Source organism: Anticarsia gemmatalis, chromosome Z (genome assembly GCF_050436995.1).
Source record: "Anticarsia gemmatalis isolate Benzon Research Colony breed Stoneville strain chromosome Z, ilAntGemm2 primary, whole genome shotgun sequence".
NCBI lineage: Eukaryota > Metazoa > Arthropoda > Insecta > Lepidoptera > Erebidae > Anticarsia > Anticarsia gemmatalis.
In genome coordinates this window covers 15,155,360-15,173,873 of record NC_134776.1, presented here as the reverse complement: position 1 = coordinate 15,173,873, position 18,514 = coordinate 15,155,360, and the positions used below count along the sequence as shown (strand labels likewise).

Below are 18,514 nucleotides of genomic sequence, written 5' to 3'. Positions count from 1 at the left end.
CATCTCTCATACAGCCAAGTTAACATTGTACTGAAAATTAGAAATTACGAAAACTAAACTAAAACACCGTATAATATTCACATGTACGTAATGTTTTTAGTAAAATTCATAAACGTTTTAACTTTTATTGCTTTAATTTTATTAAACTCCTGCTACACTTGGCAAGTTAATATTGTTATTATTGTTGTTCTAACCAATGAATTTGTGAACTTTTTAACAATGGTGTTAAAGAAAAAATCATAAATATATACAAATAACTTCAAGTGTAAGTAAGTATCGACCATCGTTACCGAACAAAAAACTGTAACAAGATATTAAAAAGTGCTAATTTACGAACGCACAGGTTTTTGTACCTATTGATTTTCATTTGACATTTAGCTATCAGTTAGCGCCATCTGTGCAAGTCGAACGTAATTTATTTTCAGTTTGCTTTGGCCTGTTCGTCGTGTGTAGATATTTCAGAAATTTTTCGATCATACTATCGCAATAAACTTATTCTAACAGTATAATAGGGAAAATCATTACTATTTTTGTAAAGTGCTTGATATATCAGATTTATAATATAATATATTTTATAGAAACGTTGTGTTTTCCGCTGTTATGTATTACAGAAATAGTTTTCATAGTGCTATCAATAGCAGCATGGACTTAACTCCAATAAATTGAGTCAATGCATATAATATAAAAAGTTGGTGAAGTTGATTTAGAATAACGAAACAATTGAAAATTGAATTTTGACATTATAATTAAAGTTAAAGGTATGTAGGGGCGCGGTTATACATAAGCATAAATTGATACTGCAGTGTTACGATTTCGCCAGTAAAATGTACCTTGGTTTCAAACCTAACAAATTTTCTTCATTTTATTTTATCTGTCATAGTTACAGAAAAGCAAAGCTGAATGTTATTGAAGCAAGGAGCACTGTTTTGTCGCACTCGTTAAATGTATGTGAATATGGACCCCACACCTGAGCACTGGGACCCAGGTACGTAATTTAATAATTAAGTACGTCCCCATTATGTCATATGCCTGAAAAAAATGTTTATGTTATTCTTGTGGCTATATAAATGATCTACGAAATCAAATCAATATTAGTTTCATCCACATATTATTGTTTATTGTTTTTAACTTCATGTTACCAACTAATAAAGAGAGATCCTTTACAATATTACTAGTTCTTTGATGTTCCTACTATAGAATAGGTAGCTATTTTGACTACAATTAAAAAGAAAACATGCAGTTGTATAATGCATTGTCCTAAATAATTTAGAGCTGGGCTGTATATTAATTAAATCAATTAAGTATTGGACCGGTGTTTAGTGTACAATAGTTGCCTAGTTGTGAAGATTTAATGAACAGTTTGTTGTGGTTTACTGTGACCATGGTATCTATTACCATAATATATGCAAATTGAGCCACATCCAACCAATAGTAGTTAAAACTTATGCTCTTACTAAAAAGATGTAGTGTTTTTATAAACAATCCATTTCCATTTTTATGTTTAAATGTCTATAAATATTTCAGAAACTTTGCCACAATTATATTCAATCTGGAAAATGATAGATCAATGTTGAGTCTAACTTAAACCATTTGTTTTCTCAATATTCCTTTTTATCTAAGAACTACTATTATTTTACGAAAATATACAGATTGTTGGAAAACATTGAAACAGTTTAAATTGAATACAATTTTAACTAACATAACATACCAAATAGAAAAATAAAACATTGGTAACATGATTTAATTGATCTGATCAAATATAAGATGGGTGAGTATAGCAAGTTATGCTACAGTTTTCCTAGTTGATTGTACTAGAGTTTGTTTCATCAGAAGATCAATAACCTGACTGTCACTGTAGGGAGCTGTCTATTAGAGTGTGTAGGTCAATGTAATTACATTACCCATGGGAATGCACAGTTTGTTAGCTATTGCCACAGGGGGACTTGTCTGATGTGTTTCTGCTATGCAAACAAATTATAACTAATATATAAGCATTTTACTACATTTAGGTGGTTATGTTGTAGCTCTCACCCGTCTCCTTGCATCACTGAAGGAGGTTCAGCCGGGAGGAGAGGATGTTGCCTTTCTAAGTGAACTGCTGCAATCTAAACAACTACATGCTCTTGTCCAAGTGCACAATAAGATTGTTGCTAAAGGCAAAGATGACAAGTTCTATCCTCTATTATCTAATGCTATGCAAGTGACTCTTGAGGTGTTTGAGCTATTCGGTGAAGTTGTATCAGCGTCTAAAGATTATGAAGAGCTTTTAGGATTATTGCAAAAGCCACATTTTCAAGTGAGTTGTTAAGTGTTGCTTTTTTTTTCTTTTAAAAATATGTATTGGGTCTGGGGCTGCTTCTACAAGAGTCAAAATAGCTCTTTTGTAGTCTACTCCTTTACAATGGCAGATGTCTTTTTGCTTCAAAATAAATTTGGGCCTATATATTGTTGAATAATATTTTCATGTAATGATTGTACTAAGTAATGTGTATGTTGTGTAGGCAATACTCTGTACACATGATGCTGTGGCACAAAAAGATTATTACCCACATCTGCCAGATGTTCCACCTGAACTTGACGATGAAGAGGAAACTGTCAAAATTGTGCAACTAGTTAAAAGTGATGAACCTCTGGTAAGATTTAACTAACAAATAAATAGTATATTGGAATTATGGTAATCAACTATGATTTTGTACAAATATATCAGTAAATTCATTTAGAAATAGCAGCTAAATAATATTTTGTACAATGTGATTGAGCAGTACCAAGTTAGTAATACTTTAGATTATAGATACAATATAGGTGAAAGTGTTTGCTACTATTTCAAAATTATTATAATTAAACCCAACGATATCTGATATTTAATATATTTGTAACAGTTATAAAAAGGTATAGCATTATTTATGTATTATATAATAATTATGTTTATTTATATTTAATTAGTTTTTGTTACCATGTGATTGAAACATGAGCCGTCATTTAGGGTATATTGAAGGTATTTTTTCATTAAAAGGGTGGAGCACAGAGTGCAGAGCCAATAGTGGTAAGTATTGTAATATTATGTTCAATAATTATGCTACTTATTTGAATGCTTCAAATTATGTTGAATCCTTTCCACATAGTGTTACGTATACGCATTCACCTATTTTTTAATTTGTCTTGTCGATGTTCTTCTGTATTTGTTATTCTTCATTGGCGTTGTGTCTACAAGTTCGAGAATGATTAGCTGCTATCTCTAGATGCCGATGCAACTTGTATTGTGTCGTCCAGTTGTACACCATACTCAAATGTTTTGTTTACTACACTACTACCCCACACAATACATCTTGCTTATTATTTTATTGTCAACCTGATCCATATTCTGTTTTTGCATAGTGTATTGTTTATAATTTCTTTCAATTATAATCTAGTACGACACATCTTAATAAAGATTATTTAAAATTGAATTTTCAAAACTTTTGAATTCGTTCTTATTCTTTACTTCGATATGTTTTCTTGATAGGTACAGTGTTTTCTATTGTTTTGTTGGTTTCACACATATTGGAAGACCCTATGTCTGTCGTGAAAATAGTGAGTAATGTATGTTTACTTTGAAAGCAAAGTATTGAAAGATCAATATTACCAAATAGGGCGCAACGATAAAAACAGACGAAGAGACCGGAAAAATAGTAATAGCTCGAGTGATGCACGGCGGGGCCGCCGATAGATCAGGACTGATCCACGCCGGAGACGAAGTTATCGAGGTCAATGGTATTAGCGTGGAAAACAAGACGCCGGCCGACGTGCTCGCTATACTGGTACGAATCTATTCTCCTACACGTTACGTGCACATCTCCACAATTAACGACACATCCGATTTATTGCCGGCTTGTTTGATTGCAGCAAAGTTCAGAGGGCACTATTACTTTCAAATTGGTACCTTCTTTCGGCAAAGGAGGATCACGAGAGAGCAAAGTGAGAGTGCGAGCCTTGTTCAACTATAACTCCTCTGAGGATCCATACATACCTTGTAAAGAAGCTGGTCTCGATTTTAAGAAAGGCGACGTTCTGCACATAGTGTCACAGGACGATGCATACTGGCGAGTTTTATTTATCGAAACGTAGTTGATGTAGTAGATGCGTGCACGTACTTTAATGTTTCGTAATTCTATTATCAGGTGGCAAGCTAGAAGAGAAGGCGATAGAGTTATGAGGGCTGGGTTAATACCATCGAGAGCGTTGCAAGAAGGACGCATCATTCACGAGAGACAATCGGATCCACAAACTATGGACGGTTGGTATTTTTATGGCACTGCGATGGAATAATATCATTATTTGTTTCATATATGTTGTGTGTTAAATGAACTCGTATATATCATAGCATGTTGTGTTGTTTCGTCGGCATATCACACCATTACCATTTTCCCATTGCATGTGTTCGGCGCAGGCAAGCCGGCTCTTTGCAGCCCCACCGCCGCCAGCTCGGAGTGCGCTCCGAAAACACCCTGCTCACCGACACCGACCGCCACGGCCCTCCTCCCCTGCAAGTCGACACCCAAAGTGAAAAAAATTATATATGATATTACAGAAAATGATGATTTTGATCGTGAAATGATTCCGACGTACGAAGAGGTGGCTCGGTTGTACCCTCGGCCGGGGCTGGTGAGGCCCATCGTGTTGGTAGGTGCGCCCGGGGTCGGCCGGAATGAGTTGCGTCGACGACTCATCGCCACCGACCCCGAGAAATATGTTACACCCATACCATGTAAGTATACTCAACTATAAACTACTACATGTAAATTATGCATTGCATTTAATCGACTGGTCATCGTATTTACTCTGTGTGAACGTCAATTTCAGTTACATCCAGGCCACAGAAATCTAGCGAACAAAACGGTAAAGATTATATGTTTGTGAGTCGCGAGAAAATGGAGCAAGATATATCCGAGGGGAAATTTATTGAACATGGAGAATATAAGGGTAACTTGTATGGGACCACGGCTGAGAGTGTGGAAACTATTATTAACTCAGGTCAGAACACTGCATTACTTATACCTGCAAATTAATTAAAATCGAATTCTTCACAAATGATAATGGAATGATGTTGGCATCTTTTCTACACCTTTCGTAACACCATAATTTGGCTTTATTTGTACTATTCAAACCTACGCAAAGCTATTCTTTCATAATTTTAAACAAATCACTCTAAATTGAAAGTAAGTATATCGTGGTTATTAGTACCTATAAGATAGTTCGGCAGTACGCGAGTGTATTAATCCCATAGTAGTTTTTGATTGTGTGTTGGTTGTAGGTCGCGTGTGTGTGATAAGCCCGCACTGGCAGGCTCTGAAGATGCTGCGCACTCCCCGCCTGAGGCCGTACATCGTGTTCATAAGACCGCCCACACACGAACGACTTATAGAAACAAGGACCGCTGCTAATGCACGCTCCACCTTCGATAAGGAAAGCTCCAGGGCATTCTCGGTTAGTTACACTCTTACTAATTAACGTTGTATTAGCTCTAATTAGTGTACAGTGTTTTGTCTCTTTCACTCATATACAGTTTCAATGTGACTGAAAGTGACAAAATATACATTTCTATTAGTTGCTTATTTAATGTTTGCAATTGCTTGGGTTAAAAGACGAGCTGTCATAGCAACAATAAATGAAGAATTCAATAAAATATATTTGCTTTCTACTATGAGCGTAAAATAGGTCAATCGATGTGACGGACAGACAATTCGTCGTCTCGATGATACAATAATCTTTTTCAATACTGCTCTCTTTCAAAATCTTAATCAGGCTATTGGATTTATTATCACTACATAGTATTGCTTTCCGCTGTCTATTCCAGATGCTTAGATCTTTAAAATTACGCAACGTATTTTGATGCTGGTTAAGGTTAATATGTAAAAATTTAAATCCTTTATCCAACTGAAACAAGAGTGGCCTGCTTGTAGTAGACATATGTGAAAACCAAGGATCAATTATTAATATTATTATCTTAATGTTATTAAGAATAGCAAACCTCTGTTGATCTAAAACGGCTGTGTTATAAACATTTACAGGAAGAAGAATTCTCAGACATAATGCGATCGTCCAACCGCATCAACTTCTTGTACGGGTACATGTTCGACGAGGAGATAATCAACGATGATCTCGCCAGCGCTCTCACGCAGCTCCTGAAGGCAGCCTGGAGGGTGCAGTCCGAGCCGCTGTGGGTGCCGGCCTCCTGGGTCCAGTAAACTGTAAGGTCATTGTACTGAAAAACCCCCCATCAACCCCCACTCCCCTCCCCCACCGACCCGTCAGAGACAAGCGCCCGACCCCTTAGTCCTATACACGTCTTATGCGATTGTTTGTTGTTGGATTCGTGCACCAATCTGTGACTAGATTTAACTAAAGAGTATTTAAATTTAACGGAGTGTAGGAGAGTAGTACAATCTAGGCCAATCGTGTAAATAACGTTATATTGTGCGTTTGTTTTATTACTGAGAATGTCGATCATGTGTGGTTCCTGGAGATGAGCTCAGTATATTTTCTTCTTTAGAATAATAGTACACACAGGGCTTCGCGAAATAGATCAATGTATATTTGTTATAGTGAGTTTGTTAGACGAAATGATCCAGCAATGTATGTCAAGATATTGTGTCTGAAACTTGCAGTGTGAGAATAACGGTGTTTCTTGATAGAAAAATGGCTTCTGCGTGATGTAAAATGGTGTTTATGAATAATTATTTTGATATATTTATTGTATATCGTCCGAAATTAATTCTAGTCATCCCTGATCTCTAGATCTTTGCTCTTAGGTCGGAAAGTATTTCATCAAATTTCTAGTCAAAAATATTATTATTTATCATGTTAAATAAGTCATAAGTGTTTTTAAATTCCAGCGTGTTTTTGCTCATTATCTAGATTATACAAATACTATAATAATTACGACAATCTCTTTGAATAGCGCTCCATTCCAAATAGACAATATATTCCATTTATATCTGATCTAATTCCAAGCGTACTTGTATTATCCTTCCTTCCGCGTATGTAACTTATGACTTTACGAAAGTGGAACTAAAAAGTTTTTTAATATTCTAAACTGGCGAGATGGATGCATTAGTGTTTTATGATACCGTACAAAATCCGAGCATAAGTTGTACTTAATATTTTGTGAGAGAAAACGATGTCGGAAGGAAATAAGAGATGCGTCGCGTTTGAATAAGGTGAAACAACGCCACATAATAATTAGGATTACATCTATATTCTAAAAACTGAAACAAAGTACAAACAAGAAAGGGTTTAGTCCACTTTCGTAACAGATATTTATTATAATAAGTAATGTTTGTCTTGCGTCGTTATTATTTGATTATATTATTGTAAGCGTATCGTACTCGCGTGGATGGAGGCGCCGGCTTCGTAGCCTTGAGACTATACACTTAACGTGACGTTAGTCGTACAAACTCGACCCAGTGCACATGATAATCACAAAATCGATGGTGACTCGTCTCATACTTCACTATTGAGCTGACTCTTGTGCTAAGCTTACGTAATAATAAATAACATTGTTTCGAGTTATCGATGAAATGGACTATCTATTTAATCCATTTAGTATCGACGGCACGGCTTCTCGTCGGAGAAATTTCATTTGTTACAAGTCGCCTCGACGCGAGTCAACGGAATGAGGTACTCACAATATTTTCTTTACGTTAGAAGTCGTGTGCGCGGAACTAAGTGGACCGAATATTACTATGAGACTCTTTATATTACACTATTATTACGGCTGTGTTAATATACTAAATAATGATTTCACTTCCTTCGCTGCCATTTCACATTCTAAATAGTCGAAGTAGTTTAGATCTACATGTTAATAAATAATTATATTTAATTGTAATACTCACATAGCTATCCCGAATTATTAATTAAGTAGATTTTAAGTTGACGCGGCTCTTAATACTTGAGGAGGGTGATGAAAAGGCAATATGATGTACAATCGCGAATTGTGTGAGTGAAATAGCGCACATGATATCTATATCACCTGCAATTGGTTGCTTAGAAGTTCTATAAAAGCTTGAAACCGCTCTAGAAAGCTTCATTATGCAAGTAAATCTAGACTATTTTTATGCTATATGCAGTTGCTATTTAACGATTTGTTTTATACGTCGATTGAACGTAACTTCAAATCGCGATTGAACATGCATACTTATAAGAACCATTAGTATCTTGTGCGCTATGTCCCTTACATGGTCGTAATTTATTTTTATCTAAACAATTCTAAAGAATGGATATCGTGAGAATGGTCCTCGGCTTATGTTTGCAAATGTTCTAAAATGTCACGTAATTGCTAGAGCACTAACAATTTATACTTGTCACTTGAGGATCCATCGTACCATTAAAAAGTTTCGTTTCTACATGGCCAAATGCATACTTTACTTAGTTGCATATATATTTTGTATTAAATGAATATCGTAAAGATAAACAGATCCGGGAGGTCCGTAGTACCAAAATGACTGCGCAGTGACCATAATTAACTGGCTATTATGATAGGAATTAACAATGGGATTGTATTTCACTTGTTTCAAATGCAAATTAGGTTAAAATAGTTTCGCTTTCTATCACGTAGATAGTTTAACTATTGAAATTGCAAGTGCGCGGTCCTTTGGTTCCAAAGCCAAGTTCTATCGATATCTTACTTTCTTAACTTAACATGTTGTATAAGGACTTTCAATCTGTTTGACTCTTGATTCATATTGTTTATGTATATTGTGTAATATATAGTTGAAACGTTTGATGGAGGTTAATATAATGTTGGTATGACACAGTAGACCGCTGACCGCATCGCCTCACAGTTGTTCGTCAGATACGTTGAATATGAACTCGTTGATGTGCACTCGTGGACCTCGTGGTACCCACACTACCCACCATCAACACGCTCATACGCCACATACTCGTGTGTAATGTTGATTGAAGAACGGCCGAGTGACAGCACTAGGGTTCCGCTAGACACTAGACTATTAGAACGGAATTCTAAATAAATTTCATTATAATAAATTCTAAATGGGTGTATCTTAATAATAAGGTAATAATATAATTTTGTCCGTATAAGTCCTAGCAGAAAAGCAATAAACGTAGTTTTTGGTCTTTGTGTGTATCGAAACAGAATTAGTTACATATGTTGTTGAAGAATATAGTTTTATATTATAATATGTACTTAGACATAAGTTATCCCGAGACAAATAAGAGCACACGAACGAGATGCAATGAAGCCTATAAACAGTAAATCCGAGACAATAGTAAAACGATACATTAGTAGGTACAGTACAGTATTACAACAAATGTCAATGGATAATATGTAAATGTTACTGTCAATAGTTAAGTTAGCCGCCGCACTGAGCGCCAGCTGTTGTACCGGCTCCGTGCTGCATACAACGTGATGCTCCGGCTCGGATTATTGAACCAAAGCCATATTTTGCATACACTGGTGAGATAACTGAGTTATTCATATACCACGATATACGTACTTTAGTATGGTAACTGCCTTATTAAGCAAACAAGACAATCAAACAATAACATAAAACATTACATTAATTTTAATAGTTGATTATGGTTTAGTGAATATGTGATTTTAATTAATTTGTGAATTTTAGAAAATATATTTATTTAAATGTAGAAGAATATAGTTAATTTTATAATACAAGGCTAGTTGAATACCATTACCACTGTGACCTGAGTAGTAAATAGTATATAAATATATTAGTGTAACTGTGTCGTGAAAATATCTAGTCGCTATGATACTGCTCCGGCGAATATTTTACATATTGTTTATTGAACGAAACAACATATTGCGTGTGGTGTTAACACTATACAACTGCTATTGTACTGCCTGTGCAGCGAAACCTGGCTATATACAAAACACTGAACAAATGGAATGTAGTGCCTCAACACATAGAAATAATGAGTCTCTGTTAACATGCCTTACAAACCAAATAATATGTATTATAGTTAAAACTCAGATCTTTGTGAACGGAACGGATCGGGAGCGTATTTTGATTGACTATCGAAAAACATTGTCTAGAATTATTTATATTGCATACCACAGTAAATAGAAAGTAAAACTGATTAGTGCTTCTGTGGAAAATAGTTTTCAGTACCGCTACGATAGACTCGTCGGTGCAGCTTAACATGCTGCTTAGTGCTTATGTGCTATGTACCCGATATATAAAGTACGTGTAACATATATACGATAGCAACATAGTAACCGTTCGAAAGACTGAGCTTCAGTCACATGTCGATGTCGTCTATATTTTTAATATAATTCTAGCATAAGACAATTAGAATATTGGCTGTAACACGCGCCAGGTTTCGCTGCACTAGATATTATTACTTACGTTAAGGTGTTCTCTCGCACATTATACCTATTAAATATATCTAGGATTTGCCTCTTTAACTACTTTACTCGTATAAAAAATATTATTGTATAGCTAATGTAAAATATCTTACTTACGCCTATCACTTATCAACTTTCTCTGTTATGAAGATTACGGGTAAGGGCTCCGATACGCGAATATGACTATAATAATGAACAGTGACACCACATCCCATCACAAATTAAATTGTTGTGTAAACAGTATACACACATTCACCGGTCGTACATTTTGTCACTATGAAAGGGTCCACATCTAGACTCTTATTTATAGTTATATAACAACTTCGATCATTTCAAAAACAAACTTGTGGGATTCTATTAAAATGTTGTTCGATAATTATAAATTAAAATTATAGATAATAATACCCACATGGAAGACGTTACTCAAAAGTCTGAATATACACAATGGGATCGTGCCCTATGTAATGTAAATAAATATATTACGGTTAAATGTAGACTTAAATTCAAAAATATATGTATGTACAATTAGTTTATTCTTCGTGCTTTTAAAGCATACAAAATGTACAAGTGCAACATGGCGTAATAATAACAGATCGGGAGTAATATAACAAATAAAAATAATAAGGTGGTTTGTGATGTGCCGAAGACTTGTAGCTTACGCTGACTCGGTCTCAGTCACACTCACTCACGTGGGTTCAACGCGTTTGTAACCAAGCTTACACGTCGCCTAAATAATCTGATGACTAACTACTAACTAGGTTTCGCTTACATAGTTCTTAAATAATACCACAACCTTTATTAATTTTGACAGTATTATCGATTATTATATTTATTCATAGTCATACTACTTACAAATCAAATCTGGGCCTAATGCATGTAATTTAACTTCAGTAAAATATACGAAATTGCTGCTGTTTTGGTCTCTAGGTATATTCATTGTTCACTATATGTGTATTTCTGAAAAAAAAACCTACATTCTAATTTTTGAGAGTTATAGAAATCGTTTAAATCGTCGTTATCATTAGGTGGATAGTTGATAGGTACCTTCAGTACTTTTGCGTGTATCTCCCTCACTCTACCAATGTAATTATAGAGGGCCACCTATATACCACGTTGGCTGTGAAATTTCCACAAATGTATTTATAAAAATTATTAAAATTAGGTACTTCGGAGTTCTTTTTTGCAAAAATCAAAAGATTATGTGCCAGCCTTCAAGTGGTCTTATTTATTTAACAGAAAATCGCATATCAAAATACTCAATTTCACACTTTTAAAGCAAAAGAAAACAGTTCTCACACATCTACGAATCGGTGTTTAATTACTTGTCTTATGAAATATTATGATAACACTATGAACCTATACTCAGATCTTTGAAATAATGAAATACACAGAGTTAATTTTAATGTGCTACACACTAACACGCATTGAGTAAACATGAGCGCATGCTAGTCATAGAAAGTATAATATATGAGCAACACAAACGTACATAATAGTAACAGTAATTTAGATGTATCAAGCATTATGAGCGTACGGTAATAACCGATAACAAATACAATAATATTGTGTTCCATTGATATTCGTCGCATAATAATTAATAATATATTCATTGATAATGTAGCGGTGTTATTGCAAACTTGTTTATTATAATTTTACTTATCATGCTGTACGTGTTATCATTATGGCTAGCGTTTCACTGGGTTCCCTGACACTTGTCAATGCAATTGGTAAACAACTGATTGGAATATAACTATGTAGAGTAACCAGAAAGGCATAATAATATATTAGGCTTGACTTTGTTATTTCTCCTGAGTCTTAGTGCGTAGCTAGACAGAACTCAGGCGATAATGAAATCCTAAGGAGATGGTAGCAGGTTTGAAACTAAATCAAAAATGTTCATGGAATCGGTCGTTAGGCTGCGCCACTGATATCAAAGTTGGAGGGCTGTATACTGAAATGAATTTCTTTAGCCGATAGCTAAGAACTCAATTTTATAGCCATAACTGGTACAGCAATACAAGACGTCGCTCGTCGATGAGTTGTCCATAGCAGGCTTGCTTTACCAGCTGTCATTGTTAAAGTTATGAAAACTAGTGTTAAGTTTTCACGCGAATTCACTTTTAGCAGCCCTTTCAAATGCATACAGTTAAAGGTATCCGACTATAATGAGAGATGGCGAGATGCTTATGAGAGAAAATGTATCGTAAGAATTCAATCAGTGATGATATTGATTAAATTATAAAACAAGCTTTCCAATAACACTGCATCAAATAATATACACATTATATAAAATGCTGAATGTTTATGATTGCAGAGGGTTAGGTTACGTCACCTAATATTTTTATGAAAATATAAATGAATACGCTTTATATGTATGTGTTCACAGAACCTATGTTATAATCACGTCGATATTGTTGTGACAGTGTGCTGAAATATATCACCAGATGATACATGCTACTTAGTTTGTACGTTTACACAGTCATCATTAGATAATTAATTATACCCTCCGGTTAGAAAGTAACGTCTGGTTGCGTCCTTGTACGGACATGCCCTAGTTTTTTTACTTTTTGTAATCCGGTATGTGTACTTACTTAAGAATCAGTTTACCTTTAAAACCGTTTTAATATCCATTATCTGTTGTAAAGATCATGTATAAGGTGTAACCAAAGATTATCTTAAATAAACGATAATAAAAAATGATTTGTTTTATTTATTTGTAATGCTCTTGTGTCATTGCCCTACTTGCCCCGAGTGAACCTAACGATGGAACGTTAGTTGTAACTACGTGTAACTGAGAAACTGTTTTACTTTGGACTGGAAAATCCTATAAATAGTAATGAATGCAAGTATCAAAATGTAGACAAAATAATACCTAGTTGAGGTGTTATTTTTGGATAATAAATCTGGTAAGTACTCTTTAGAACGTTAGCTGAAAGAATCACAGTGTATTCGTTTTTGACAGACTGTCAAAATAAGTCTGATCGCCTCGCCTGATTCAGTTTGTTTATAATCTAAGTTCTTTCAAGGAATAACTTGCATCTATGTTTAAATTTATATTAGTCACGATATTTGTTATAAGTGCACCATGTAGGAGTAAAAAGAAGGAAGACAAGTTGCTATTAAGTCCAGTGGAACTGATCGATCTAGTGCGGAAGGAGCAGCAGAGAAACGGTGTGGCGCCCGTTGACATGAAGGACGTTGACATTACTACTGATGCACCGACTATTCAGAATGAGAATAAAGAGAAGCCTAGTGCGGATCTAGGTAAATACATAGTAAAAAAACTATTATATTTTGGTAATCCTAAGCGACGCTGCCCTGAGTTTGTTTCCACGGCCAAACGATGTTTTAAAAATCCTTTGGACAAGCAAGTTATCCTAAAACTGTTGATCAAAAGGTCTCGGGTTCGATTCCTGGTTCGAACAAAGTGCTTACAGGCTTTGTTTTAATTATTTATAGTAGTCTAATATCAAAAGTAGCTTGGGTAACGTGCCCGGCGCATCGCAATGGGCTCGTCCCCTGTTTTATGATGCTGATTATATGGACTTTACACCCTTCCTCCACCTCGGAGTACCTTATCAGGTATGATTTAAAAGTAAATGCTACGCACGAAGCATCAAGTTTATAGGCATGCTAAAGTAATACTACCTAATAAGACAAGTCGTCAATAGGTTCACTCAGTTTTCACCATCGGGTGATCACTCACAAGATTTGTATAGGAAAAACACATCAATTAAGTACAAAAACTAGTCAGGTACAACAATATAACAAGATGACGTAGACTATTTTAAAGCCTAATTTAAAGAACATCGCACGCATGTTTTCACTGTTAATATTGAATTATTTTATTAAATTGAAGAGGAGCTTGGTGAGGACTGCTTGGCTAAGGATCGCAAGGTGTGGAGTCGTTGGAGCAAGTGGGGAGATTGTTCTGTGACGTGCGGTGGTGGCACCATCGAGCGGCACCGCGTGTGCGTGGCGGGCCGCTGCGCGCACGGCGAGCGAGAGGAACAACGCCGGCCGTGCGCCCGTGCGCCCTGTCTAGCACCCGTCTTCGACAACGCTGTTGATGAACCACAGTACACATGATTATCTTATGACGGACAATATATGGTTACGATTTTATCCTTTCTAAATCTTTTAATTACCCATTAATTGTCAGAATAGAAATGTTTAGTCTTAAGTCTAGTCCGAAAATACTCTGATAGGTACATCTTGATAGCCGAACAAAAAAGCTTGAACTGGCGAATGGTGACGTCTTATGGCATGAACAATTAAGTGTGTAGTAAATACTTACTTACCTTATTAATTCCCTTTTTAAGTAACCATTTGTTTGCTTTAGTTCATCAATACGTTCTACGTAGGTATCTTTTAGTTATCCTACGCCTCAGAGGTAGGTACTTATTCATCGAAACAATCCACAGAATAGTGCTATGAACAAAGTTTTCCACTCATAAGGTTTATAATGAGAAAACCAAGGAAGGAGAGCTCTCATAACTACTTAAAGCCACAGAACGACTCGAATACAACGATAACTGGAATTTATAACAATTTCAATGAAGACCCAGCGGTCTCCATTCTTTGATAAAAAGTCAACATCATTTTCACGGAACTATAAGTAATGAGTTTGCTAAAAGACAATAATGTCATTTATATGTGAAGCCTGACTTGACCTGGTTGTCACTGTAGTTAAATTACTAAGATTTAGTTCAAAAACTTGTCACTATGTACATTTATGTCACATTAGTTATTCTACCAGTTTTAACAGACTTCGTAACAAGCGAAAGTAAGTACTCAAATATGTGATTTATAGTTGTAAAGAAGCAGATAAACTAGATGTAGCACGGGACATACTGCTGGGTGTTAGTAGTTCGTGCCAACAACTTATAACTCGACCACCAATTTGCGAATAAATCGGGGAACTATTGGATTTCAGATCCGCCTCCGTGCCCGTAGCTTAGTTACTAAACAAAGTTAACATATTGATTATTCCATGCATTGATGTAGTTATCTAAAGAATTGTAATGTGTTGCTGCGAATACCTACTCATCAACGTGCTATTGTAATTTCAAAACAATTAATTTAATCAGAAAAAGTTAGTCCTGCCTCCGGATTTTTTTTGAACTGAAAGACAGCGCCGGTGTCTATGTAAGTCGCAATCATCTATAGGTAGGTAGGTACTTATTTAACTAATATAATCGACTTTCCTCGCAGCCACAAGTGTCCCTACAAAGGAAGTGCATCAGAAATCTACATTGAAGAGTTTATCTAAAGAATCTTCTTCCACTGCGGATCCTTCAATAATGAATACTAATGTGAAATCAATATGGGATTACCGTAAACCGTCTAAGGCAAGTACTACTACACCAGTGTACAAATCTTCTTGTCCTAGTTGCAGTTGAATATCATAGGGTTCCCAACCTTTTATGGAATAGGTACCGCCCGCTATACAAGAAACAAAAACTGCGCACCTTTGCATAATAATTACTTACACTAATTGTAACGTCTCTTTCATATTTGTCTATGGATCGTAAGAGCTCCTGCTAGGAGGTGGTATCACCCTCTTTGAGAATCTATGTTAGAGTCTAGAAAATCCAGTACCTACCAAGTTTTCAGACAGCCCGCTATCTATTCCCGGGGTGTAAAGTGTAGGTAAACTATTACTCTCCTACAAACTTTTAATCTTCTGAGTGCAGGATTACAAAATATGGATATACAGAGTGTGGCGTAAATAAGGGATAATCCTTTACAAGCGGATGGGCAACCACCCGTCTGATCCAAAAATTAAAATTTATCTCTGGCAAAAGTAGGTACCTATCATAGTTTTTTGAAATTTCGGCCATTTTGTGTGTTTTTTAAGAAAGCGATTTCGTACTGGCCGAAATTTCATTGATATTAATTACAGATGACCTTTTCAAAATCTGCCTATATACAAAGGATTGACAGGCCGATGATTAGGAATTGTTATTAAAAAATCAGTCTTTCCTAGACCGGAATTAACATTTTTAAGTTTTCGACAAACATACATACTCGAACCTACTATCTATCGCCGGGATTCATCGATAAATATGTAATAGTTCTCGACTGCAACGATCGTTTTTACATAAACCCACCCCTTTTAAAACGAGTTCTCCGTTGTACATAAAAAGATAGGTAATGTAAAAACCTTAGTACCCCTGGCGTTTTCACCCCTTTGTGAAAGTACCTACAATTAATTCCTTCGTGCTAGGGTGAGCTGGATTGTGTGCCCTTTGTATGAGCACTTACATGTGCCTAAGTTGCAGTTATCATGAGGGCGCGTTGCATTCAAGTTTGCACTTTCATTGTAAATGTTTCCTGTCTATATAAAGTGACCAGTATCTCTCGCGCCTGAATGTACCTAGTTGTTACTTGACTAGACTTATTTATTTTTAAATAAATATATGAACTAACTGATGGGGGACGAGATTGTTTCATGATATTGTGATTTTGTTTTTTCTAAATGATTATTTTTCTAAGAGTTATTATTTTAACAATGGGAATCTGACATTAAGGATCTTATCAGGCAACGGCTAATTATCGAATTGAATTAGATAATATTTGGCACAAAGATAATGGTGACAGTCTAGCTGATAGGAAACAGGTTTCTTTTATCCAAATAAGTCCACGTGAATAATTCTGAAACCTAGTAATACCTAGATAATTATAATCGAAAATAAGCTTCATAAAAATAGATGTTCTAGTAAATAATGGTTGTTTTTTTTTACAGCCGACAGAAATGCACAACTTCGAACATCATAGAAGTTTTGCAGCACCGTCACATTTAACGAAACTTGCGAAAACTATGTCTTTGGGTTTCGACCCCTCATTTAGCAAGGTACGTGCTGCACAATACCATTATTTTTTAAATTCTATAAATTATTTTAAAAGATTACTATCAGGGCAGTTCCGCTCAGGAAACGATCTTCCAATTTTGACAATTCGTACTTAGGGCTAGTTTCATGACTAACTAATGGAAAAGTATCGGATAACCTACCTGACAGATAAAGTAACAGCAAATACAGAAGACAGCAGTTAAATCAGAACAACAGGGGCTAATTCTGTTATTGTTGTTTTGACTTTTACATTTAATTAATAGATACCATTCTTTTAACACTGTAATCGACATTTTATAGTTCCATTATTGTTAACTAGTGTTATTTTGTAAACTAGCGGTGGCACCAAGATTTTGCCAATTTTGAAATGAATTATAATACTTAATTTAATAACTTTCTCAACAGGAACACTTCGAACCTTTCGAAAGACGCCCACGGCCTGTTACACTGGTGTCATTTAGGAAAAAAGGACTTGAACCGCGATTCATATTCAAAGTAACGATCCATTGTTTTACTTAATTAATAATATTCTCAAATAGGAATATAAGCTTTTCGACATCCTTAAATAAAAAAAATCTACAATCCAAAGAGCCATCATCAAATTTCAAGACTGAACATAATTTGTGGACTACCAAAATCTTGTTTTATTTTCGTATCGAAATCAAGTCCATCGCGTTCCATGCTTTTAGTGTGCTATTGGTCTAGAAATACACTTAAGAAAAGGGGATAGTGGTGAAACGTTTTACAATCCAATAATTAATTATTTTTGAACTGCATAAAACTTAAGTTATTTTTGTTATAATAGCACATCGAGAACCCGGCGAGATCGCTAGAGGTGGCCGAGTTGCAGTCACCGTTCAACAACGTGGGGCACTTTTGGCAAGACGAACCTTCGCCCGACTATTACAACTTTTGATAAACCTCTGCAAATATACGTTGTTCATCTCAACTGCTACGCTTGTGACTAATGCCTGGCCTATCTTGTAAATTTTCTTAATAATTCTTTGGTTAACAATTTTTTGCGTAACTTTTCTACTAGAATTCTGGTTAAAGACTTTTTTGTTTTTTATTGACATACTACCTAGATCATCATGAATGTGTTGAATAAACTTTTATATTGAAATTGTGGTTTTAATATATTCCCTTATGCTATTGTTAGTTTCCAGAAAAACACAGAAATTATTTAGAACGTACTTGTCCATGTAACTTACTGTACTAGTTATATATTTCTGTATTTACCTTACATATATTGAAAGATTTAAATTTTACGAGTCAGCCTATACATAAAATGCGGATATAATAAAAT

At 35.2% G+C, this 18,514-nt stretch overlaps 1 protein-coding gene across 5 annotated transcripts; it reads left to right on the top strand.

Moving 5' to 3' along the window:
• The first annotated feature begins 444 nt into the window (after positions 1-444).
• Positions 445-13,044, top strand: metro (membrane palmitoylated protein 7-like protein metro). 5 transcript variants are annotated; one of them, XM_076134651.1, is made up of 12 exons: positions 445-758; positions 881-985; positions 2,025-2,296; positions 2,502-2,633; positions 3,014-3,043; positions 3,630-3,797; positions 3,883-4,079; positions 4,158-4,273; positions 4,568-4,744; positions 4,840-5,010; positions 5,291-5,463; positions 6,048-13,044. In XM_076134651.1, exons 2-12 carry the CDS (start codon positions 943-945, stop codon positions 6,222-6,224), a joined length of 1,656 nt encoding a protein of 551 aa, XP_075990766.1. In that variant the 5' UTR covers positions 445-758; positions 881-942; the 3' UTR covers positions 6,225-13,044. The 5 variants fall into 5 exon arrangements, with proteins under 5 accessions (XP_075990766.1, XP_075990763.1, XP_075990767.1 ...); XM_076134648.1 differs by having other exon boundaries at positions 4,427-4,744; XM_076134652.1 differs by lacking the exon at positions 3,014-3,043.
• The last annotated feature ends 5,470 nt before the right edge of the window (positions 13,045-18,514 follow it).